The 27,888-nt window shown below is 40.9% G+C and overlaps 1 protein-coding gene across 2 annotated transcripts; it reads left to right on the top strand.

Moving 5' to 3' along the window:
• On the top strand, positions 1-17,429 carry LOC124147103 (tetraspanin-3-like). Of its 2 annotated transcripts, XR_007223061.1 has the most exons (8): positions 1-167; positions 7,983-8,174; positions 9,609-9,683; positions 11,361-11,453; positions 11,788-11,928; positions 12,366-12,449; positions 13,170-16,722; positions 16,793-17,429. XR_007223061.1 is itself a non-coding variant. In XM_046517725.2 (7 exons), exons 1-7 carry the CDS (start codon positions 105-107, stop codon positions 13,266-13,268), a joined length of 747 nt encoding a protein of 248 aa, XP_046373681.2. In that variant the 5' UTR covers positions 1-104; the 3' UTR covers positions 13,269-17,429. The 2 variants fall into 2 exon arrangements, 1 of the variants encoding a protein (XP_046373681.2); XM_046517725.2 differs by having other exon boundaries at positions 13,170-17,429.
• Positions 17,430-27,888: the final 10,459 nt, after the last annotated feature.

Genomic DNA, 27,888 nt, shown 5'->3' on the forward strand with positions numbered 1-27,888 from the left:
ATATCTCATGACGGAAGAACATCTGACGGGTTGAAAAGCAGACAAGTGCGTGTTTATCATCAACTGTCGTTACTGAGAGGACTTTGTCAACGACATTCCGCAACATGGCTGGTGGATGTACTGTAACTTCCAAGATCTGTTTAGTAGTGGTTGGACTGATATTTTGGGTAAGATATTGACAACGTTTTTGAGTCACGATATCATGGCGCGCCATGACATTTCCCCAACAACAACACGATCTAATGTCAATGGAGACTCACGAAACATCACAAATCCAAGTGCAACACTCGGGCAGTTCTTAACAATTCTTGGCAGATACTTAATTTTACTGTGAATCCAATTATTAAAGACGTATATTTGATACGCGTTTGGTTTTGATACACTACATGTATTTGTATTATTTTATCATGCAGTAGGGATACTGGGTCCTTGTCACAGGTACAAGAGAAATATACCCCAGGTACCTTTCTGTATCAACAAATGTACCCTAGCTACCTACCTGTATCCTCATATGTACCCTAGGTACCTTTCTGTATCCTCAAATGTACCCTAGGTACCTTTCTGTATCCACAAATGTACCCTAGGTACCTTTCTGTATCCTCAAATGTACCCAAGGTACCTTTCTGTATCCACAAATGTACCCTAGGTACCTTTCTGTATCCTCAAATGTACCCTAGGTACCTTTCTGTATCCTAAAATGTACCCTAGGTACCTTTCTGTATCCACAAATGTACCCTAGGTACCTTTCTGTATGCACAAATGTACCCTAGGTACCCTTCTGTATCCACAAATGTACACTAGGTACCCTTCTGTATCCTCAAATGTACCCTAGGTACCCTTCTGTATCCACGAATGTACCCTAGGTACCCTTCTGTATCCTCAAATGTACCCTAGGTACCTTTCTGTATCCACAAATGTACCCAAGGTACCTTTCTGTATCCACAAATGTACCCTAGGTACCCTTCTGTATCCTCAAATATACCCTAGGTACCTTTCTATATCCACAAATGTACCCTAGGTACCCTTCTGTATCCTCAAATGTACCATAGGTACCTTTCTGTATCCACAAATGTACGTTTGTATGGCACTGACTATTTTCACAGAGCCATAGTATGTTGATTACCTTAATCCCCTACAATTCTAACTCTAGAGCCATTGATATTGCCACCCTAGTGTACATTTATGTATACAGAAAACTGCCTGGGGTGTGTTCTTGTCATACCTATTTTGACAAAGCTCTTGAAAGCGATGTTTATGGCGCTGGAGTCCAGATTGTAGGAGATTAAGGTAAACAGCCCAATTGTGTTGTGAAAATAGGCAGTGCTGTATATATGTTACCCACTTAGGGTACATGTGTGTATACAGAAATATAATGGAGTACATGTTTTAGTACCTGTTCCGATAGCGACCCTGACCATTGCAGTAGGTTGTGGTTGCCAAAACATTCTGGGAATTGGGAAAAAGAAATTGTACAGCAAAGGATAAAAGTGATCTACAAACATTTGTTATATTCAGAAGTGTAAGTGAGTTTGTTACAATTCATCATCATTAGCAGTGTCATTCTTCATCATGTATATAATTTCAATATATTTATTTTACCTCAAAGTGGAACTTTTGACTGATTTTATTAGAATATTTCTGATTGTGATGAGTAAACTTGACTGCTAATGCTATAGGACATATTACAAATACAGTAGACATGGTAGGTAAGAAATTGGCCCAAATATATTTTAGGAAAAGACAAGTAGGGAATGTCATGTGAAGAGTTGATATAAACAAAACTCCCACAATGCACCTTTAGTTCCATCATTGTTTACAGTCTGTTTATTACTCCTGGGGGGCACGGGTGGCCCAGTCGTCTAAGGCGCCGCGATTCGCTGTGCAGAGTTGCGTCCCTTGGGCACGCCAGAAACCTATGATTGTGGGTTCGAATCCCGGTTCGCCCCGATTATTTTTTCTAGGTTTGTCAGCACCGTACCCGTGCTCGTGGGTTTCACCGAAGTGGTAAATGTCTGAGACCTGCATCACTTGGGGCTTTCCTCCCACATTAAGCTGACACGCCGCGATATAACTGGAATACTGTTAAAAGCGACGTTAAACCCAACTCACTCACTCACTCACTATTACTCCTGGTTTGCATCCATTGACTGACGACATTACTAAAACCATTAGTGAATCATAATCACCAACATAGATGAATGCAACACTCAAGATATGTGAAATGGGCTGTATGAGATGCATAGCATATGTAGTCCAGACAATGGCGATAACTTCCATGGTTCATGAATGGGAAATATCCACTGTTGTACTTCCCTCTCAATGTAGAATAACACAAAACAACTGGAACATAACAGTCCCCATTATTAAACTACTCTAATATGATCTCTTATCCATGTACAGAACTCTTTTGAACATGTTAAATAAATAATGATATAAAAACCTGGGTTTGCAAGTATTCTTGTAATATCTGAATCACTATAGTTTTTAAATGTTTTGATTTAAGTTTTGAAGAAGTCATAAGTATTTGAAATAACAACACATGTTTACCTGTCTGGAATTAAATATGCAAAAGGTGATGTGTTCATGGTGTTGGTAGGTTTGAATTTAACACAAACTAAAAAACAAGACATCTTGTATTTTACTTTTGATTTTGGATATATCAAATATAGGTGATGTTGTCAGCTTCCAGTTGTCTAGGCATGTTATCACTAGTCTGTCTCACAGTCCCTGAACCATATTATTTTCCCAGCCAAGCCCAGCCCAGCCCAGGTCACTGCAAAAGCCCTGCTTAATTGTTTTTCACCAGGTTCCGAATGTCCCATCTCACTGGGGATCCTTTTCAATCTAAATAGAGTTATTTGTTTTCATCAAAATTGCATACTTTCAGAGACTATGCGTTAGTCTAATGTTTTGACCAGAAATTTGGCTTGTGAATTTTCAAAGAAATTTAAGCCCCCCAAAATGAAATTTTGCATTAATCTGGAGAATGATAATGCAAAACGATTTAAGTGGTTTTGTTAGATCAATTAGAATCAGGACCACCTGCAAAAAATCCTTAATTTATTAATAATTATCTGTCAGAATTGATGGATACTGCTTGTTGATGTTTCAGTCAACTGTCCCTCACCCTGGATAACACTCGCAATAGGTGCATGAGTTTGCTACTGACCTGGTTTAAATGCCCAGAGCACTAATTATCTCAATTTCTTTAAAGACAAGTAAACATATATCCTACATGTAAACATATATCCTACATGTAAACATATATCCTACATGTAAACATATATCCTACATATATAGAGGTTATCACGCAAGTGTGTTTGGGGATGGTAAATAACCTGCATTAGGAATAAACATTGTATTTAGCGAGCCTTGTCGTTTTGCGTATGTGTTGCTTCGCCACTGTATAAGAATCAGATTTCAGTTGGAACTATATTGGCTACTGTCACTGTCCGACTGACACATCACTTACCCTGTGACGTAATAAATATTAATGCGCGCATTCCAGGAAAACTCGCAATGTTTCGGTAATGTTTATGAAAGAGGGAAAGCGATTTTGAAGCACAGAATTAAAGAATGACATTATATGATAAAGAGGTTATCACGCTTGTGTGTTTGGGGATGGTAAATATCCTGTATTAGGAATAAACACTATGTATTTAGCTTACCAAGGCTCGCTAAATTCAATGTTTATTCCTAATGCAGGATATTTTCCATCCCCAAACACACTCGCGTGATAACCTCTTTATATCCTACATATAAACATATATCCTACATATAAACATATATCCTACATATAAACATATATCCTACATATAAACTGGAAAACATATTCAACATATATACAGGTAAACAAATACATGTATTCCATAAGAAAACTTTCAATTGGCCAATTTTATGAATGCATAATGGATGTGCACAATTCTTGTTCAGCTTTAACTTTCATCATACAACTTGAAATGAGTCCGAGATCTTAGATCTTAAAAAAAAATGCTGTAGTAATTGAAGGAAGGTGACATGCTAAACATGATGAACCTATTGTTGGTTGTTGTTTCAGAACCCCCGGCAACACTTGTTGCCTTGACCCAACAAGGTTTGCAAGACAAGAATGGCCATTAAGCATGTTATGATGAACAAATAAACAATTTCTGTTGAAGTTCCTGAATGTTTTTGTAAGGACTAGTGGTGTACTGATAAGAATATGTTGCATCAAATACATGTATGACTGATGTGAAGTTTTATTAGGATTGTTTTGGATGTAATAACATTACATATGTAGGAGTTATTTCAAGTTAAATACTTCAAGGTATGAAAACGTCTTGAATTGAAATGAAGTCTATGGAATGCTTCATGCTTTTAGTACACTTCTGTAAGAATCATATGAATGGTTGTTTTCTTTCTTAACCGATGCCTTCACAACTGTGCACTCTAGGAATGCAAGCATGACTCTGGATGAACAGTTGCTACTGGTTACAGCAGAACTGTTACATCTCAATACACAACAATCGATACTGACCCACCCTGGAAAGCAGGACGGCATGCAGAGTCTTAAAATTCATGCTGATTACGTTGATCAATATTATGCCACAGATTATTGATCGTTTCATTTCACATCAATAACCTGCCCAATCGAATTTGAATGCAAGAGCTCTTGACATGATTACCTCCCTTGGCATCTTAGTGTTAATTTGTGTTTTGGTATGTTTAAGTCTCCTGTATTTTCTACGTACTTGCCAGGGTTTGAAATTCTTGTATTTTGGTGCCCACGGCACACTCAGACATAATATTTTAACATCAAGTCATTGTGACATTGCGTATTATATAAAGTTAACAAAAAACATGACAAACGCATGGAAAATGATGAACATGTGAACATGCATAATGCACAGTATTATTCACAAAATACTTTTGGGCATGTTTGGGTATTCACTATTCAGAAATGAAAAAGGGTATTGTCAATCTCGATCAAAAGGAAAGGGGCAAACTTTCAAGATTACAATCAACTAGCCATGTTGAAATGACGTTCACCCAGTTGTTGATGAATCAGACTTCTTGTTCTAATTGGCACATTTAAGCTCCTAAGGACACACAACCTTGAAAATAACTACATTTCTGTCCCTACAGTGTAAGACAGAGACCAACAGTACTCTAGTATTTATGATACATGGTTAACAATATTTAATAATGTTGTACAAGAAGGATTGAGTGAATTTGTTTACCACCACTTTGTAATTATGTAGGGGGACCCATGAAGATCCAGGGTAGAATAGGTCTTCAGCAACCCATGCTTGCCATAAAAGGCGACTATGCTTGTGGTAAGAGGTGACTAACAGGATCGGGTGGTCAGGCTCGCTGACTTGATTGATGCATTATTTCCCCATTGCGTGGAATGATGCTGATGATGTCAATCACTGGATTGTCTGGTCCAGACTTGAATATTTGCAGTCTGCCGTCATATAGTTGGAATAGTGCTGAGTGTGGCGTTAAACAACAAACAAAAACAAACATTATGAAGTGTATATCTAGTTTTGGGAATAGGTTGTGAAATCATGATCGATGATTGAATCATCCTAACCGATAGGTCATTAAAAATTAATCAGTTTAAATAGCATCATTTTGCAGTGTTATGTTCATTGATTATGTATTGTGCAGGTCTATTTTAAACCAAACACAGCACTGTATTCTTTTTAAGAAGACACTGGCCTCCTTCTTTCTCACTTTGTCTCTCCAAGACGTTAAGAAGTAAATAGTAAATATGCCTTCTCAGGAAACCAAACCGTCTCATAATCGAATATGTTGAGAGTGTAGGCAAAATCGTTTGGATATTGCTTGACCTTTCTGTCCGTCTTTGAGTATTAGCGGTGTCACCACTAGTTTTACCACATCAAAGTGATGCAGGTCTTAACCCAGACTAACAGAAACATAAGCAGGACGTGTTATATGACCAAACAATTTCATCTTTTGCTTAGAAAAGAAACAACAGAAACTTGGCAATGTTTAAAACATATTCTGTTATTCAATACTATACCATGGAATACTACACTGCAGGTATAAGTAAAGGTCAGTTCTTATTGTAACTGTCATTTGCACCTGTGTAGAAGTCACTCACTCATACCTGGTAGGATCTTGTATGTATATGTATGTTTACAATCCAATACGGATGATGTAGTTTCCAGGAACCCAAATCATTTAACCTTCATTTCTGATCAAAATCGTGATGAGGTGAAATGGGGTTTTATCATAATGTCACGTTCAAGATTATTGCACTTATATAGCAACGTGCATGTGTGTGTGTGTGTGTGTGTGTGTGTGTGTGTGTGTGTGTGTGTGTGTGTGTGTGTGTGTGTGTGTGTGTGTGTGTGTGACTGCTTGTACTAGTGTGTGTGTGTGTGTGTGTGTGTGTGTGTGTGTGACTGCTTGTACTAGACCGGACTAATGCCGGTTTTATGGTGCTAGCCCAGGGTTACCATGCCACAGTTTAACATGCATACCCCACCCAGACACAGTATACTTACTCCGTACTGACCAGTCTTGGGCAGGATAAGTACCATCATTTAACGTCTTTGGTAGGATGCTGCCAGGGATTGACGCAGCACTCAGCAATATTACAGCTTTATGATGGCGGTCTGTAAATAATTGAGTCTGGACCAGACAATCCAGTGATTGACATGAGCATCGATCCACACAATTGGGATCGATGATATGCATCAACCATGTCAGGAAATCTGACCACCCAATCCCGTTAGTCGCCTCTTGCGACAAGTAGTGAAAATTAAATGGCTCCATCATGACCATTTTGTAGCAATAATAATCATATTGCCCATATGCTTCAGAATGCGGTCCTTTTTTCTCAAGGTGGTGAGCCACTTACCCATAAGGATTCAAATTAGTCAAATATTCTGAAATACAGTTCGGTCTTGGAGTGTAATTTGGTAAGCATGATCCCTTAATGTTTTAATGCATTGCAACAGAGTAGGGAACCTGGGTGCTCAAGCAGAGAAACTGGTAGAGATGAACCAACTCCCCTGGTGATTAAACAATACGCTTGTGTGCATTACAGCATGAAGGAAGTGGCAGACAATCATTCATTATTTAGTGGTTATCTGACGTCTCACTCAGAGTTGTTTCCCCTGAGGTGACTCATTATGTGTGAGGGGATAATGACTTAATCTTAAGTTCTGTTTCCTTATAATTGTTAATCTGTTTTCCATGATTTGTGTCATTCAATAATGCCTTGTGTAAGATTGCATAATTATGTAATGCGTGTAGATGAAACTCTGTTACAAAGTAGATACAATCTTTTATCGGGTAGAATTTGAATTTCCATGGACAAGTGTTGCGAAAGTGAAGGAGAATAACTTTATCATTGATCTATCTCATGTTTCATTGGTTAACAGTGAGTAACCACGTGATTGTGTTACTGTTTGATAAGGCACCATGTCCTTTTCGAATCGACGATTGGAATCTGTTGGTTTTCAAATTTGTTTGTCGCCAAAGCTTTTCTGAATGTTAATGTCAGAAAGTGATCAGACATCTTCCCGAGCCAAGGGAGTTTCAAGCCTTGGCTGGACTAATGAGTCTATGCATAGTCCAATCAAAATTGCGTAAACAAAATCGACATCCGGTTCGTAAACTGACATGCAGATTTCGGTCTTTTGCAAGATTTGCAAGGGTTTACAGTAGGAGGGACAAAGAAGGGACAAAGAAGGGACAGAACTCGTAATAGCCACTGTATACACATTAGTTTTAATATGCTAGGATTTTATTTGTCTTGAGTATTTTAAGCAAATATTCACCTTACCTGGAGCACTGATGTCACATGCTGAACAGTGTACTGAACGGGGGGGGGGCAACTGTGATATTTAAGGGTGATCTGTAGGCCAACAGATCTAACAGGGTTGCTGCCACGCTTTGTGATATTTTCAGGGTGAGCTACAGGCCAACGGGGTTTCCATGGTTACTTCAAATTGTGATATTTTCAGGGTGCTGCTGCAACCCTCTGCTTCATAGGAGCATGGGTCTACTCAACGTACAGCCACTTTGACGAGGTGACGGAGGCAAGCCTCACTCTGGTGCCAGCCAGCATCATCATCAGCGGGGGCATCTTCATGTTCATCATCGGGCTCCTTGGCTGCATCGCTGCATGTAAGGAAAACAAGTGCCTATTAGCAGCGGTGAGTTTTACAATGATACAGGGAAGTTCATCGGGGATGCAACTTGGTAGTAGCCGATAAGCCCATTGGACCATTAGACCATAAGACCATTAGCATGATTAGCCCAATACAGTCTAGAGTTTAAGGTATCCTTGAAGTTACATGTAGTAGTAGTCAGGCTTGTTACTGCATGTCTATACATGTTTTCACTATTAGTAAATGTTGAACTGTCTTTTTACTAGGGCTAGCTAAAAAGATTGATAATCTGAAGTTATCGTTGATGGGAAGAAATATTAACTATTATTATGAAAAGTATCATCGATAATGACTTACATAAACTATTGTGATGAAATATTGTTTAACTTAACCGACATAGACTTGTCATTGTCTATCATGTCAATTGCCGAAGATGAAATGCAACTGTTTTTGTTATATCTCAAACCACTCACCAGTGGGATGAAACATGTTGATTTCTTACAGACTTTTTATGATATTTGCTCAAATTTACCTTTCCAATATTGATTGATATTAATTAAATGATTATGAATCTCTATGATCTATATCAATAGCCAGCCCTACTTTGTACAGACTACAAGCCTATAAGTCACTACTGGTCTATAAGTCACTTCTGGTCTATAAGTCACTTCTGGTCTATAAGTCACTACTGGTCTATAAGTCACTACTGGTCTATAAGTCACTTCTGGTCTACAAGTCACTACTGGTCTACAAGTCACTACTGGTCTATAAGTAACTACTGGTCTGTAAGTCAATGGTCTATAAGTCACTACTGGTCTATAAGCCACTTTTGGTCTATAAGTCACTACTGGTCTATAAGTCACTACTGGTCTATAAGACACTACTGGTCTATAAATCACTACTGGTCTATAAATCACTACTGGTCTATAAGTCATTACTGGTCTATAAGTCACTACTGGTCTATAAGTCACTACTGGTCTATAAGACATTACTGGTCTATAAGTCACTACTGGTCCATAAGTCACTTCTGGTCCATAAATCACTACTGGTCCATAAATCACTACTGGTCCATAAGTCACTTCTGGTCCATAAGTCACTGACTCAGACATTGACAACATTCTGGGATAAATCATGTTTCTTGTACATGTCGCTACAAATGAAAGGAAATATTTCATGTCTTCATCCATCTGGTTGAACAGATTCTGGTCTGTGTAGTTTCTAGGAGTGACTTGTTACTTTCATGGAATTTATTTTTCACAATTGATTTTATGAAATCATATTACTACTGCCATTATTAATGTTTACTAATTTATATTTCAAATAACTGTATCTTTACAATTACCAGTGACAACATGCCCTCTTTACTTAGTGTCAATACTGCTGCAAGTTTGACCATGTAAAGTAAAAACAGTTTGGTTAAACATTAAAGACAATATAATTTCCACTCATTTTGATGTTTTATGTTGTTTTACTCTACAGTTCTTCTCCCTGATTCTCCTGGTGTTCCTGGCAGAGGTTGTTGCAGCTACTATGGGCTATGTGTTCAGGAATGATGTGAGTTATCCATGTATGATTCATTGTCATCGGGTCGGTGTTCTGCATGCTTCAATACTTGGAAGTTTGTTTTGTTATTCACAGGGGGCACGGGTGGCCCAGTCGTCTAAGACGCCGCGATTCGCTGTGCAGAGTTGCGTCCCTTGGGCACGCCAGAAACCTATGATTGTGGGTTCGAATCCCGGTTCGCCCCAATTATGTTTCTAGGTTTGTCAGCACCATACCCGTGCTCGTGGGTTTCACCGAAGTGGTAAATGTCTGAGACCTGCATCACTTCGGGCTTTCCTCCCACATTAAGCTGACACGCCGTGATATAACTGGAAAACTGTTAAAAGCGGCGTTAATCCCAACTCACTCACTCACTGTTATTCACAACAGTAGTTGATAATATGCAGGAACTGTTACGTAGAACTAAGCTCAGTCTAACTGGTTCATTCATTCGAGGGGCGGTCTGGTAGCCTAGTTGGTTAAAGCGTTCGCTCGTCACGCCGAAGACCCGGGTTCGATTCCCGACATGGGTACAGTGTGTGAAGCCCCTTTCTGGTGTCTGGTGATATTGCTGGAATATTGCTAAAAGCGGCGTAAAACCATACTCACTCACTCACTCACTCATTCATTCGAATAGCACTGTGTTCGTCATATTACAGGGTTCTATCTAGATCTGCATAAAGGCCAAATGCAATGTTTGGTTCAGAGTTGGGAACAAATGTCAGTAAAAATTCTGAAATTGGAATTAAAACTTTCCAAATTCCTGTTTATCATGTTAATATAGTTATATCTTAATGTTATGGCTTTGTAAAGATGACAGTATATCACTGATAACAGGACCAATACAGAGGAAGTAGCTTTAATGACTGTTTTTACATTATTGCAATGGTAAAATACCTCAGAATTTTCAGTATCTTGATGTGCACTGGAGTAGGTGCCTGATCACGTTGACGGTACAGGTCCTTTTTTAACTTAACCTGAAAATTATCTGACTTTATTAGCTGCATTTTCCATTGTTTTTAGTTCAAAGAGAACAAAAACTTTGCCGCTGTACTATCTTGTGTAACAAATAAATCTTGAAGTAATAAAACGTGTTCCATGCATTGTAGAAAGGCAGTAAAAACAGGAGTTTGTCATTCTGTGAGTTCTGAGAGGTTCTGGTGTCAACGCTGATTATATTAATCTGTTAATGTTCCATGACACTCCTGTGTATTTGCTGATCAACATGAACAAGTATTGGCTAGGGTAGATACAGCTTACATATGTTGTCCTGTAGCTAGCCACTTGTGTACAGTGGGGGCGGTCGGGTAGCCTAGTGGTTAAAGCGTTCGCTCATCACGCCGAAGACCCGTGTTCAATTCCCGACATGGGTACATTGTGTGAAGCCAATTTCTGGAGTCCCCCGCCGTGATATTGCTGGAATATTGCTAAAAGCGGTGTAAAACCATATTCACTCACTCACTTGTGTAGTGTTTGTTGTTGTGACAGGCATTAGCTTTCCTGGTACAAATAGTGGCCCATGATGATGCGAGGTCCATAGTGACATGAGAGCTTCATCTTGATATTAAGCCATCTGAAACCAAACTTTCCAAAGTAAAAAGTCTCATCAGTGCCATTTCATGGAGGTGAGACCCTATTGGACATGTTGACCATGTTTGTGTTTGTAATAATCATCTTTGTTCATTTTAGGTGAGAGATGTACTTGACACAGGTCTGAAGGATGCTGTCAATCACTACAATGAGACTGCTGAAAAAAATCAAATTGACTATATTCAGAAAGAGGTGAGAGCCCATCATTGCTATTTATGATAAGCCCAGGACCTTATTGGTGAAATGTTCTGCTGTGTGAAGATCACTGACTGGTGTCCACAGAGAATAGGTTATTGAGACTGTATATATATATACTAAACAGCTTGATTGAAATTTGAAGAGTTTTTTGTTGGTGGCAGGAAATTGTATGTTTGTTTTGAAATTTTGAATACTTACCAGTCTGTGCCAAAAACTTATAGATGATCAGCCCAAAGATGTCTTTTTAGTAGACATGGTAGATTTTAGCCTAAACCTATGAACTATTATTAGCTGAGTTTACAAGACAGGATGTGATATTGTGCTCCAGCTCAAGTGCTGTGGGGTTCACAATGCCTCCGACTGGGCGACCTCTCCAGGCTGGGGGAACACGACCATGGTTCCAAGGAGCTGCTGTAGGAATGCAACAAGCTGTTCTCCATCACTTACAGGAACAGACATCTATAATGAGGTAGGATTTCAGTGCATAATTTTACATTGAATATTTTCATTATTCTTCCTTGGAGTGCTGCTTGGAGCAACCATTCTCCTATGGGTTAAGTGCAGTATAAATGCACATTATTATTATCATTAATATCTTCGCCAAAATATTTAAGCCTGCAAGCATTTTCAGTATTTTGTTTGTTATATAGACTAGGGGTAAAGTGAAAAAAAATCCCAATTTAAAAAAAATTAGGATTCTCTTCCTTAGCTTGCCTGCCAACGTCACTTTGTCGTTTGGAATCCTAGATAAATTCCTAGAATTTGATCTGCTATGTTTCTGGAAATATGTTCTTCAAACTGCAAGGCTAGAATCTGATTTCACAATACCAGGCAGAGGAGACTGCATTGATGCTGCTTTCATTGTCACCATTGTTGACCGTAGTTTGGAACTTTGGCATGTTCTAGGGCTGCCTGGACCTGCTGAAGGATAAATTCCTGATGAACCTTGTGTACATTGCTGCAGTGACTGTTGCCTTCGCCATCATCCAGGTAAGCAACAAATATTTTGTGATAACAGATTTAAATCCTTGCCTCTTCTGTTGTCCTTTATGATAAGCGACCAGTTCAAAAGTTCAAGGTAGGCTTTGTTACTATATTATGCATTGAGAAATCAGGTAAGTTGTAGTGTCAAAGTGCCATTCATCCTCCCCCATAAACTTGAGAAATAAAGATTTTTATCCACCATCAGACTTTTCAATTGGTCCCTAAATGCCCATGACATTTCAGGCTTTTGACCTCATGAAGACCCGGGTCAGAATAGGTATTCAGTAACCATGCTTGTTGTAAGAGGCAACTGACGGGATCGGGTGGTCAGGTCATTGACTTGGTTGATGCATGTCATGGTATCCCAATTGCGTGGATCGATGCTCATGAAGACAATTACTGGATTGCCTGGTCCAGACGCGATTCTGTACAGACCGCCCTCTTATAGCTGGAATTTGTTGAGTGCGGCATTAAACAAAAAACACAACATAATAAACCTTTCGGCTTTTTTCCCACATCAACCTGACATTTTGTTAAAGCAAACTCACTCAATTACTTAAAGTGATATTAAACCCCAATTGTTGGGTATACATAATGGTAACAATACAGTTGTGTTTAGTTAAACAGGATGTCTTGTAGTCAGTGTGTTAGTGCCAGGATTAGGTGATCGGGCAGTGTTTGTTAGCGACATGTGGTGTACTGACTTCCTGTATGTTGTCTCCACAGATCCTCGGCCTCATCAGCGCTTGCATCCTGCTGTGTCGATCGCGCGATGTACGTTACGAAACACTGGAGAGTGCCCAACGGAACGGACTACGCGTGTAGAGAGCACACCTCCTCATCAAATTTCCATCCATGGACCAGTCTAGCTGGCCTTGTTTCACAATGCTCCTATGTTCACTGGGTATATTGAGCTTTAATGGGACACACAAAGCTTTCCCTTACGGCAACATGTCACTAGTTGATAGTTTTGATGTGACTAGCATAATCTTCAACGAAATAAATTAGTAAGTTCTAAACAGGAATAGTGTATGCTTTGCAGAAATCCAAAATTGTATTTCTGTGTTTGAAGCATTGTTTTGTTTGAAATGTATGACAAGAAAATTGAAATTAGGGCCATGTTTGGTTACTGTGAGTACTAACCAGTTGACGTGTATCCTCATATTATACATGTGTTGTTTACAGGAGAAATTGTTCCCACACTGAAGTGTGGCAAATCTTAACTTGGAAATTGAGAAACAGTTATGAAGGAAACGGATTGTCCACCTAGCATGTCTGATAGACAGGCGACTGTATGTAATTCATGAATGTAAATATGTGTACATTTTATTACTTTACATGTCTAGATCTGATATAGATTAATAGCTGTCCGTGTGCATTGTTGGATGACCCTACTGTGATGGACAAAGATTTGTAATCAAATAAGATTTCATTCTCTCGAACTCAAATGCAAGCAGAGGGCAGTTGAAATTGCTTGCATGTTGGCAAAGTGTGCAAAAATATATCATCTTGAGTTGGGGTAAGTTGATCACCTTGCCAGGAGATTTGTTTCGCAAAAATGGAATTTTTCCTGGTTTAAATTTTTTTTATTTTATCAGTACACGTTCAGAATATTATTAACTTTGGACAGGACGTTGTTCAATAGTATTACCAAATCTGAATAAAACCTTTGACATTTTGGATGACAAGCATCAATGTCCAAGAAAATGAACTGATTTGAAACCCTGAGTTGGTGGCCGGTGGTAGGAGACCCCTTGTCCTGTTGACTTGTTAAAGGGAGACTGCTCCAAAATCTGCTGCCAATTTCCAATTTATAATAAATTAATCCAATTAATAAGTAGTTAATTAATATGTAGTGTCTTATGTGAGCCTAAGACATTGTTTCTGTGTAGTTAGGTTAATGATCAACTGTAAGATTGATACTCATAACAAAACTTGAAGTAGCAGACAGACAAGGAATAACCTGCGTCAAACTTGCTGGTACTGCCAATTTACCTGAGCCAAGTCTCCCTTTAAGAGTGAGTACGGTTTTAGGCCGCTTTTAGCAATACTCCCTCAATATCACGGCAGGGGAAACCAGAAATGGGCTTCACCCATTGTCCCCATGTGGAGAACCAAACCCGGGTCTTCGGCTAGAACAAATGAGCTGTACCTATTATGTTATGTTTGAAGCATTATAATTTCAGTTGCTAGTTGTTTTAGTTGGGACTTCTGGACTAGTGCTAGTTGCAAGTCTATGACAAGTATGGGAGCTGAAGTAATGGTGCCTATTCTATTCTAGTTTAATCTAGTTTGGGAATATGGTTATTTGCACGAAGTCTCAGAATTATGATTGTAATATTACATATATATTTTCCCCCTGTAATTGGATTTTGCTGTTGTTTTATTTATCAGCCAACATTTAAGCAATTCTTTCATGACTGATTATCCTTGTATCTAGTACATTTTAAGTTAAGACCTCACATACCCTCATTATATATCCCTGTAGTTGACACAAGTATAGATATCATATATTACCAACAGAGGCTATGAAGAACTACTTTAACACTTGTGATTGTCTGTGCCTTGTGGTTCAGGGAAGAGACGATAGTCAGGCTGTAGTTGAAGAACTCTCTTGTCCTTTACTAAGTTAGATCATGGAAGCATTTGAATGATTATACCATGACAGGTGTGTTTTGATACAAGGGAAGGCGATACATGCCAGCCCTTCTGTGTGGTTTAGTGGTTGTGAGAAATGACACTTCCGTGTTCTACTTCATCCTGCATCATGATCATCACCACCTACAACTGCACCGAGCAAGTGATAAGAAGTTACGCGTGAAATGTGCTTTAATCAGTGTTAATGTCCATTGGTTTCTAATTTGCACAAATATTATGTCTCACACCTCTGTGTTGTGCGAGAAATTATTTGATGATGTTTTGATGTAAGTATTTATTAATTTCTGTTGTTTTTTAATTGTGTTGTCTTTCATAACTTTGACAGCTGTGTAGAGCTAGTGCTGCTGTATGTGGGTGTTAGGGCTGGGACGAGTCCAAATTTACTACCCGGGTACCCGAAAGGAACATTTTTAGCATAGCCCTGGCAAAACGTATTAAGATACATGTATTAAACAATCTGGTCATGCATACACTGAATTTGATTTGAGTTATATCTTTATTCAACCATATGAAAAATCAGAAGGAATGGGTGCATAGTCAGAAAGAAATGCGAACATTATTGACTTGTAGTGTAACCATAGAGTTCTAGATAATTTTTGTCATTAAACAATATATCACGTGGTTAACCATGGGTCCGGGTAGTCCTGTTGGTACCCGGGTCCTACTCAGTACCCACCCAACCCGGGTACCCGAGTTACCCGTCCCAGCCCTAGTGGGTGTTAACAGTGACAAGAGAATGCTGTTATTCAAGTCAAGGTTTCTTTCAATACATGTATTTCTTTACCTCTGGTAGATCAAACCATGTGGTGGTCTCAAAAGGGAAACCTTTTTGAACAACAGAACACACAATAAAGCATGTAATACTTTCCTTTTTTCAGCTACGTTAATATGAAATGGTCATTCATCTGTGTAAATGTTTACCCTTGTCATTTTAGCCCACCTTTTTTCAGTGTTTTACAAGTGTATAGTTAACTAGTGGTGTATTCTTGGGGTGAAATGATGCATTTTTCTGTATCGATACAACACGATTCACTTGTGAAATAAATAACTTGATTCTAGTTTGACGACCCCTGGCGTTTTTGTCAGTCAATTATTACAAAATAGGTTGTAATTAGCGTATGAGGTTTAATAATAAACATAGCAGTTACGAACAAGTTTTCCTTTTGAACCTGCTCTGAAATATTTATTGTCAAAAAGTTTCCATGCAATTTGACATAAATATGCGTAGCGCAATACATATCGCATCATGACCTCTGTATCGTGATACGTATCGTATCACATCCTTGCTGTATCGTTTCACCCCTAGTATGTTCCTCCATTTGGTATCACTAATTGCATTTTCAGCTTCACACAGCACATGTAAATAGTTAGGCCTGTCATACATTTACTTTAACATCATGTGTTATTGTCAGTGCCCAGATGCACAGCAGGAAAATCATCACAATAATTTACAAAGTCTTGCCAATGGTGCGGTAATCCCAAACCTCCGCGCCCCCCCACAGGGAGTCCTGTGTGCAGTGGTTGTCAGCTGAGTAGAGTAAGGATGAGGTTGTCACAGTGAGTGTGTCCTCATGAACCGAGGATGTGGATGGTTGCTCAGGCAACGATTGATCATGTACAGGTCATCAGGAGTGTGTCCTCATGAACCGAGGATGTGGATGGTTGCTCAGGCAACGATTGATCATGTACAGGTCATCAGGAGTGTGTCCTCATGAACCGAGGATGTGGATGGTTGCTCAGGCAACGATTGATCATGTACAGGTCATCAGGAGTGTCCTCATGAACCGCGGATGTGGATGGTTGCGCAGGCAACGATTGATCATGTACAGGTCATCAGGTTACGTATCACTGGACAAGAGGGCTTCAAGTGAAAGAGATCCAAGGGGCTGAGGAATAAGCTTAATGAAATGGTGTAATTTGACAACTAATATGAAATACTGACAGTGTACTCTTGTGAAGTTCTGATCTATATTGTATGTATACTCAGTGTTCTGATGGCCTCATGCTGGCATGGTGACCCCTTGGTGTCGATGAGAGGTGGCCCACTGCTGGCCTCAGACCAACATCAGTCCTCTGGCACAGTCAGATAGATGACCTCAATATAGTTGACTGTATTTGAAACTGAAAACAAGGAAATGATTTAATTTAATTCTTTTCAGAATGTTGTTTCACATTGGCTTGATGTAGAGATTTGTTTTGAAAAGTCGTGATGTAGGTCAAGTGGCCGATCATCCCTCTCCTGAGTGTCATGTGCTGTGTAGTATGGCTTTCATCACTGTCATGTGTGTAGCTGTGTGTAGCTGTGTGTAGAATAAACCATGAACATCAGTCTCTTTGTCCTGATTGTTTGTCCGTGCTCCTTGCTGTAGTCTAGCAATGAAAGCAGCTTATACTCCACTGCAGGAAGAAAATCCCCAATCTCAAGGATTACATGTGTTTCTGTTTTCATCAGTTTTATATTGATCCCGCGTGCCAGTACGATATAAACAAGTATATTTGAGAGAAGGCAACACAGATAAAAACTTGACCACACAGTCATGATTATTTGCATATATCTGCATGAGTTTGGATCTGACACAAACAAACCATTGTAGATACAAGGAACATGACCCATACAGACATCTTAACTGGTTTCATCTAGTACAGACAAACCAATGTAGATGTGAGTGACATTACCCACAGAGCCATGTTTATACGTGGGTCCCATGAGTTTGGGTGTGGTACAGACAAACCATTGTAGATGCGAGTTGAGATGTGTTTGACTTTTGTATAGTTATCTCAAGGAAAGGAGAGTTGTTAACCAACAAGCACATGTTTGTTATTGAAAAAAGTTTTCAACAGTTTTAACTGTTGTTTAGTCTCGGCTGGTTGTGTTAAACCCAAGACTTGCTCATGGTTACAAGTCACTCAACAAAATCAAATGGGTCTGCTTCAAAACGAAGCAGGGACACGAGTGGCCAAGTCGTCTAAGGTGCTGCGATTCGCTGTGCAGAGTTGCATCCCTTGGGCACGCCAGAAACCTATGATTATGGGTTCGAATCTCGGTTCGCCCGATTATGTTTCTAGGTTTGGCAGCACCATACCCGTGCTCGTGGGTTTCACGGAAGTGGTAAACGTCTGAGACCTGCATCACTTCGGGCTTTCCTCCAACATTAAGCTGACACGCCGGACATAACTAGAATACTGTTAAAAGCAGCGTTAAATCCAACTCGACCCGTGAAGATTCCGGGGTAGAATAGGTCTTCAGCAACCCATGCTTGCCGTAAAAGGTGACTATGCTTGTCGTAAAAGGCGACTAACGGGATCGGGTGGTCAGGCTCGCTGACTTGGTTGATGCATGTCATCGATCCCAATTGTGTGGATCGATGCTCATGATATCAATCACTGGATTGCCTGGTCCAGACTCGATTATTTACAGACCGCCGTCATATAGCTGGAATATTGCTGAGTGCGGCGTTAAACGACAAACCAAACCAAAAATCCAACTCACTCACTCACTCAAAACGAAGCAAATTCTCATGAAAGATGACCCTTGAGCGTTTCTGATCAGGAGTTGGAAGCTCTAGCACCTGTGTCCTGAAACCTTTGTCATGCCCATTTCATTCCTCAGTGTTCTCAGATCACATGAGAAATTCCTGCTGTATTGGGTACTTGACGTGTGTCGCCAGTCAACATAATCATAACATGTATTTTATTAACATTTTACTTCGTGGTGACAGTTGAGAGTCTTCCTGATTTTGTCTTAACTTCGAATCTCTCTCTTTTCTCCTTGAACTCCGCTGCTCACCTCTGGCAAAGGGAGGAGTGCCATGCCCTTGAGTGGACACCAAATCCCCGTGGATAGCTGTTTGAGTTAGCCCTTTCAGTTGGAGATACTTTTGACAGCGAAGTAGTCAATTTTGTCCATGTTCATCAACAGGGAATACCTAGTCACTGCGATGCCGGCAGACATGTGCTGCCTGGTTATGTATTTGGTCCAAATGCAGACGCTAAGCATGGGAAGTATTGTACTTAATGCATGATCAGGGCGCACTATACATCATCCGTAGTCAGGCTCAGAACCTTTCTGCCACCCCAAACAGCCATGGAAATTGTGCCTGGTACATATAATCCGATCCTTCATTATCCAGTATTATGTCACCATTCTGTTATGAAATACGAGGAACAATATTTGAGGTTTGTTTTGTTTTGTTTGTTTAACGCCGCACTCAGCAATATTCCAGCTACATGACGGCGATCTGTAAATAATCGAACCTGGACCAGAAAATCCAGTGATTGACATCATCAGCATCGATCCACGCAATTGGGATACGATGACATGCATCAACCAAGTCAACGAGTCTGACCACCCGATCCCGTTAGTTGCCGCTTACATAGTCGCCTTGTACGGCACTAATGGATTACTGAAAACCTTTTCTACCCTGGATCTTCACGGGTCCAATATTTAATATGTAAGGAGACTCCTGTCATTTCAGTTGTAAAAATGAAATGACTCTCTTTGTTGCATGAGACACAGTACCTGAACACGGATAGAAAATTCGCTACAAATTGTGCACGTGTATAACATGCCGTCCATGGTGACACATCCTGGTTACTAGTATGTGCATGCCAAAACTTCCTCAAAAAGCGAACATGACAAGAAATGCACAATTGCGCGCACTAGCCTGGACCGAAGCTGGCCAATCTCAGAATGCAGTTGCCAGACACTTTGGTAATTCTAAAAGTGTGATATCCAGACTGATGGAACGATATCTGGTAACTGGTGGGGTTAAGATAAGGGTCGGTGGAGGAAGGCCTGGTAGGACTACTCCCAGCCAGGATCGATATGTGCGCACCATTTCGTTAAGAGAAACAGCTTCATTTCTGGCTTCCGGGCTGCCACAGGAATTCAACTTTTGACATCAACGATACGGAACAGGTTGAAAACTAAGGGTCTATAATCAAGACGTCCTCCCAGAGTAAAGAGTCTGACTGTGGCACATAGGCGCCTCAGACAACAGTGGGCTCAGCACTTTGAAGGTCGTCAAAAGCGGCATTGCATACACCATGTTTTTTATGAATCGAGTTTCTGTATACGCTTTACAGATGGTTTGTTTGTTTGTTTGTTGTTTAACGCCGCACTCAGCAATTTTCCAGCTATATGACGGCGGTCTGTAAAATAATCGAGTCTGGACCAGACAATCCAGTGATTGACATCATCAGCATCGATCCACGCAACTGGGATCGATGACATGTATCAACCAAGTCAGCGAGCCTGACCACCCGTTAGTCGCCTTTTACGACAAGCATAGTCACCTTTTACGGCAAGCATGGGTTGCTGAAGACCTATTCTACCCCGGAATCTTCAGGGGTCTCTTTACAGAAGGTAGACAAAGTGTTTGGAGGCGGCGTGGAGACAGGTGCTCTCCGGCAGAAGTCCAGGAGCACGATGTTTAGGCACAGTGGTGGCGGCATGAAGGGCTCTGCTGGCATCACATGTATACGATTTGTATCGAGATTAGATATTTTTTCAGGTTCAGCTGCAAACCGGGTATTTTTAAAAACTTTGAGCCTGATTTTTTTGGTAAGGAAATCACGTTGCTACAATGACAGGTAATTTCATTTTTTCATTTCAACAGTCTGAAGCATAATTATTTTTTCTAGCATTTTCGGGGACAATTTATTGTTTGTCGACAAAATCCCAGCCCCCTCCCCAGGAATATCAAATAGTCGGCCCCTTTGGTATCAACTGCCCCTAGGATCGACATAGTAATTATGAAGATCGATTGGTCACAATGGCTGTCGTTAAGTTGTTCACAATGTCTATACTGTTCTAAATTAAAATTGAAAAGTAAAACTTTACCCCCAGATGTTAGTTCTATCAAAATGCTGCCTAGTACAGGCGGATAAAGCTTCTCGGCAAAAGAGGGGTGCATTTTGCGGGGTACATATTAACATGCACCCCTGTACCCCTCTCTGGCTCTCGACCGCCTTCTTGGTCGAGTTGATACAGCGTTGCCCGGAGAGCGGAAGGTCCGGGGTTCGATCCCCGGCCGCATCATGTCAAAAGACGTTAAAAGATGGTACTTATTGTTTCCCTGCCTGATGCTCTGCACAAAGGGGATAAAACAAGGACTGGTCGGTCAGTCTCGGCTATTTGGTTGATAGCTTGTTACCGTACTCCGACGGCGTCGGACATTGCTCACAATATTACACTGGTTTAACTGGACCAGATTCGATTATTTACAAACTAAAAACAAAGAGGCTACGCGCACACACACACACACACACACACACACACACACACACACACATACATATATATACGTTTTCAGACACTGCATGCTTCCTTATAAGGAGTGGTTCTTTGGTTCTTCTAAACATTGTTGCTAGAGTTACCTGTTATAAGAAATGGAGATTTTGCAGGTGCTCACTTGTGCCATATTGTAAGAAGTTTGTTTGTTAAATCATAAGAAGTGGTGAGGTGCACTATTATAAAAAAAAATGGTTATTTCACAGGTGCTCTCTTGTGCCCTGTTGTATGAAGTGGTGGTCATCAGGGGTGGCCTCTGTTTAGCACTAGCCTGTCAAATTATGCGTCGTAATGCTTGTATGGCGTTCGTCGATCACACTATCAACCACTGGACCAGTCAGTTACAAGCGCCGTGATTGAGCTACATTCTAAGGCTTTAAACACTACTCGTTCCGTGAAGCTTCCGGTTTAGAATTGGTCTTCAGCAACCCATGCTTGTAATAGACGACTAACGGGATCGGGTGGTCAGACTCGCTTGGTTGATGCATTTCATCGTATCCCGTAGATCGATGCTCATGATGTCACTCACTGGATTGTCTGGTCAAGGCTCGATTATATTTACAGACCGCCGTCATACAGCGGGAATATTGCAGAGTGCGGCGTTGAACAACAAACAAAAAACAAAACACTACGCTTTATGTGAGGAGATAAAAACCAATTCATTTTCACTTTCCATTGTCACTGACGGAAGGATCTCCCAACCCGACATGCTAAGCCATGTCCCCGAAACAGTAATGCTGCTAGTTGCGATAGTTCGTTCCTAGTTTCTAGTACTCCTACAGAATGTGCAGTTGTGTGGAGGAATAACATACTCTGCTAATATTCTAGAGGTAGTAAATGACACCCGAAGCGCACGTAATATACCTTTGAAGTAAAACAGTTAACCCGTCAATTCGTTTTACCATTGCAAAAGGACTTCATCTTTTTGTTGATGGTTAAGATGTAATATTCCAAACTATGCACGGATATCAAGATTTGTTGTAGATGTATTAAGATTCGAACCCTTTCACCACAATACGACACTATCATCGTTTCTAACTAACTTTTTATCAAGAAGTACGTCAGTGGGCGAGTGAGTGAAAGTTGTTTTACGCCGCAGTAAAACTTGTACATGTCACTTGCTTTTAGAGGTACAGCGACCCCCGATAGATGTCCGCACTGCCTGCATTGCGCTTCAGTATGTTCATGTGTGAAGTTATAATCATCATCAGTTGTGATGCCATGAGAGATGTTTTTTCCAGCTATGACCATTCTACTCTACGCGACCCTACGACTGTCGCAAGTCAGTGTTAATTCATGGGATTTACGATCGTTTCAGCACTAAGATCGCTTCATGGGACGTTTTAAACGTCATCTCAGCTCTGCGTCTCTCGTGACTCCGATAATGTAACATCCACGTACGCCAGTCGTATCTCTACAACTAGAGTAAAATACGGGATATATGTACGCTCTACTTGGCGGAAGGGAGATTGCTCTACTCGCAACAATGACAAACCACCCTTAACACAAGTCATGTACCACACACAGTTATATTTGAACATTTTCTCGAAAGAATACGTTTTTACTGTCAGTTTCTTTGCAGTATTTCTGTCGTATGCCGCTTGATGTCTCGGCGTTCGTTTTTTAAGTGCATACGTACCTGTTGGCGTCGTCACTGCAAACCCATGCTGAATGATTGATCATGTAACTGACACTTGGACCGTGTGCAGCATAAAGCATGAAATTCATACTCTGCACACCTCGCATCACCGGTGCAGTGAATCCCAACAAATACATTTGATGTCACTTATTCATTGATCTAAGACTTAAATTACCACTTTCTAATATGCACTATTTCATCATAGAGAATTGTGATTTCAGTGATTTTGCCCAAGCATTGTTACCCTGAACACACGCTTCCAATACTTCATCAATGAAGGTTTTCGGCCACGTAAGAAACAGCTCTTTTTTCTAATGACTTCGCTGGACTAAATGAGGAAAGTGATCATTAATGTTTCTGTTCATTAAGAATGTTGTTTTTGAAAATTAGGGTTGTGAAGATAAATAGGATTTTATATATTTTATCTTACTGCTAGTTGTGCAGTGAGAAAGGAATAAAAATAGTTAAATATATCCCATGGCGAAATCCATTGTGTAGATTTACATCCCCACGCGTCCCTTGTCTAACTTTGGGTTTGAATCCCAAATTCGCCCTGGTTTCTTGATCCTTGGTTTGTCTGCACCAGGTTGGCACGTTCATGGGTTTAATTAAACTGGTAAACGCCGAAGACCTGTGCCACTTCGGGCACACACCCCACCTTAAACTGACACGACCTGTTGTAACAGAAGTACTGTTAAAGCAGTGTCAACTCCGTTTCACTCACTCACCAATACAGATCCGGGTGGAGAATAGGTCTTCAGCAACCCATGCTTGTCGTAAGAGGCGACTAACGGGATCGGGTGGTCAGGCTCACTGACTTGTTTGATGCATGTCATCGTACTCCAGTTGCGTAGATTGATGCTCACGGTGTCAATCTCTGGATTGTCTGGTCCAGAAACGATTATTTACAGACCGCCGTCATATAGATGGAATATTGCTGAATGCGGTGATCTTGATCTACTAACCCACTGGATATACCTCACATCTCACGGTGTTTGTGTAATGTGTGGGGGAACAGGCGGCCCAGTCGTCTAAGGTGTCGCAATTCGCTGTCCCTTGCTGTCTCTGGATTGTCTGGTCCAGAAACGATTATTTACAGACCGCCGTCATATAGATGGAATATTGCTGAATACAGTGATCTTGATCTACTAACCCACTGGATATACCTCACATCTCACGGTGTTTGTGTAATGTGTGGGGGAACAGGCGGCCCAGTCGTCTAAGGTGTCGCAATTCGCTGTCCCTTGCGCACACCAGAAACCTAAGATTGTGGGTTCGAATCCCGGTACGCCCCGATTATGTTTCTAGGTTTGTCAGCACCATACCCGTGCTTCATGGGTTTCACCGAAGTGTTAAACGTTGAGACCTGCATCACTTCGGGCTTTCCTCCCACATTAAGCTGATACGCCGTGATATAACTGGAATACTGTTAAAAGCTCACGCACCCTAAGGGTGAGACGCAGTGTTATCGTTCCGGGAACTATCTGTGGTAAAGAGACGAAGGTAAGTGCATGCGCAGCTAATGTATTTGTACTAGAGTTGGTATACCTCTAGAATATGTTTCATGTAATCTGTCTACACTCAAAACATTCGGCGAGAACGCTTCTACGATTGTCGTCTGCCATTATATATCACTGCGCCCTGAAGTAAACATCAAGTAACGCCCCCTCGCGGTGAAATGTCCTTTCAATATTCACTTATTCAAAGTGAAATGCATGACCAAAGATGTCCCATTCACATTTGTGATTTTAATTCATGAAACACCGGCCGTCTCTTGCTGTAGATATAGCGATGACGAGCTACGGTTTGTCTGATGCTAACCCCCGTCAATGTGAGCGTGTCTTTGTATTGTCGGCGTGAGGTTTATTATACGAAGCCATGCCCCACTCTCTACCTTTCAATACTGTACGTAACCAGGTCGCCATTGTCCTCTATTCAGCTCGACTCTCTGGGGCCTATTTATTTCCATTCATACTTTTAGATATACGAGGACATCTAGAAATTGCATTTATTTGCGATTTTTTTTACTCTCGCCGAAATATCTTAAGAATCTAACGTGTACCTGTATATCACCACCTATTGGGCGTTTCACGGCTTTACTTTCCAGTAGCCATGATGTTTGTTACAGCCAGATGTTTGTATTCGAACGGCATACTTTGTCGAGGTCAGACGAGCACAACTTCATTAGCCTCGAGACGTGTTAATCTTGAAGACTGCTCAAACGTGGTAACATTATAAGTTGTCCGTCGATCGCGAGGGGACATGGGTTGAAGTACGCTCGATGTAAGTATATGCTCCCTTCGTTCAGGCCCGGGGAACATAAGCTAACATAACTACATCCCAATCTACTCATCTGCATAAACACTGCCTCATACCTGTATATATGCTTGTCATCCATACTCCGTACATCACTTGTTGAAAACGGTGTTAAAACCTACACCACGTCACTCTCCATATTGTAATACAGTAAACTACGGTTATAACGAACACGAGTATAACGAACTGACCGATATAACGAACTTACTTGTTAGCCCCGGCCATGTGTTGCATATATGCTGTATATATGCTTATAACGAACTACGGTTATTACGAACTAAAATGGGTGGTCCCTTTGAGTTCGTTATAACCGTAGTTTACTGTAATGAAGTTGTTCATCCATATATCCTGTCCTTACTTAGAACCCAACTTCTAAATTAATTCAAATATTCGGAAAATATCGTAAATATCCAGAGAATGGGGCCTTTAATTCGACATTGTGGTTGCTATGTTACCAGTGCAATGCCAACAGTTCGGCAGTTAGAACGGGGAACATACGAAATGTACCTTACATGTTAGCGGGGTACATTTAAAATGATAGAATGGGTCTCAGCCAATCAGAATCGAACATACGTATCGTAAGATAACAAAAACATTAAGTCCCACGTGCATGTGGACTAGTCGAATATGATACAGTGTCTACCCCTGCCTATGATCTAGGGACACGGTGGTGCAGTAGCGTATGCTACTGGTGAATACTTGCGTGTCTTAGGCGTGTCAGGAACCTATCATCGTGGGTTCGAATCCCGGAGTCTCCCTGAGTGTTCCTAGGTTTGCCTGCACCAGACCCGTTGCCGCGTTGTGTTTCACCACATTTATAAACGTCTAAAACCTGCATCACATCGGTCTTTTCTCCCACAGCAAGCCGCCAAGCTGAAACCAATAGTGTTCAAAACGGCGTCTCCATAGGAACTCGCGACACTAAGCCCCCTTTGTGTATGACCAGGTATTCATGTGATGTATTGTCTATATCAAACACACAGTTATCTGCTCTTGATTTGCATGTGCCCAGCGGCATGTTTGGCAACGAAATTATTCAGGTGTGTTTGATCCTTACGTTCGGCTATTTCCGTAAAACTTGGAAAAAAACTGCTCTCTATTGGCAGATGTCTTGATTTTTGAAACGGTGACAAGCGCGCCGGATGTTAAAAGCAGTCAAGGGACTTTCGCTGTTTTCCGGCGCTAGCCCGATGAATTCCACGGGAACCAGCGAATCTCGTGCCATATTTGGTAGGGAGTGTCTGTTCGAGGCTGCACTGGGGTACACAAGCTCCGCGCTTGTGGGTTGTGGTCGCCGATTCTCCCCTATACACACCAACCTCGTGCTGATTCTTGCTGGCCAGAGAGATGACCATATTTTGACGTACAGCCAAATGTACGTCCTCATATCCCACCCCTAGGGGATTCCGGGTGAGAATAGGCCCCCAGCAACCTCTGTCGGTCGTTAGAGGCGACCAATTAGACCTGGCGGTCAGGATCGGTGACTTGGTTGATGGTGTGCCATCGTACCCCGACAGTGTCGACCGTGGTCGCTTATAATATGAGTGACTGGTTTACCTGGATCAGACTGGATTATTCACAGGCCCAAGTCGTAAATCTGGAATACTGCTATAGGTGCGTCGTTAAACAAACAAATTGTTTTCAGGCTGCGCACATACATGTTCAGACACTTGATATGCTACCTTATAAGGAGTGGCTCTTTAGTTGGTTCTTCTATACCTAGTTATGAGAGAACCCTATTAGAGGAAGTGGTGACTTTGGAGGTGCTCTCTTGTAACCTGTTATAAGAAGTGGTGATTTTACAGATGCTGTCTTGTGCCCCATTATTAGAAGTGAAGATTTTGCAGGTGCCCGCTTATGCCCCATTATAAGTAGTGAAGATTTTGCAGGTGCCCGCTTGTGCCCCATTATAAGAAGTAAAGATTTTCCAGGAGCTCGCTTGTGCCCCATTATAAGAAGTGAAGATTTTGCAGGCGTCCGCTTATGTCCCATTATAAGTACTGATGATTTTGCAGGTGCCCGCTTGTGCCCCATTATAAGAAGTGATTTGCATGTCCTCCCTTGTGCCCCATTATAAGAAGTGATATGCATGTCCTCCCTTGTGCCCCCTTGCAAGTGGGAATTCTCATGACTGGGAGATTAATAAAATGCCACTTCTTGGAAAGCTGGTATGATAAGGAAACAATGAATAGTTGCATGTATCCTCTTATGCAATATGCATTATGCATTACAGATACAACGACAAAAATGTCCAGACAATCATAGATATTCAATGATTACTCCGCACAATGCAAGAACGTTCACCCACGCAACGTAACCATCTTACCTCAGTCGTTACTGATACGTACACACAAACGCTACACCTCTTGCATAGTTTAAATATCACACATAAATATAATTAGCTACGTAGCTAATATGTCGCTTCAAGAAAGAACCCACTTCCGGGTATGTACAGTTGAGTGGAAACCGGATCAACGAACCGGTTTCAGTCTTGACTTATATATGACGTTTCACAACCTTTCTAAATCCCTACCCGATTT

Source organism: Haliotis rufescens, unplaced genomic scaffold (genome assembly GCF_023055435.1).
Source record: "Haliotis rufescens isolate VD_foot unplaced genomic scaffold, xgHalRufe1.0.p SCAF_1, whole genome shotgun sequence".
In the NCBI taxonomy this organism is placed as follows: Eukaryota; Metazoa; Mollusca; class Gastropoda; order Lepetellida; family Haliotidae; genus Haliotis; species Haliotis rufescens.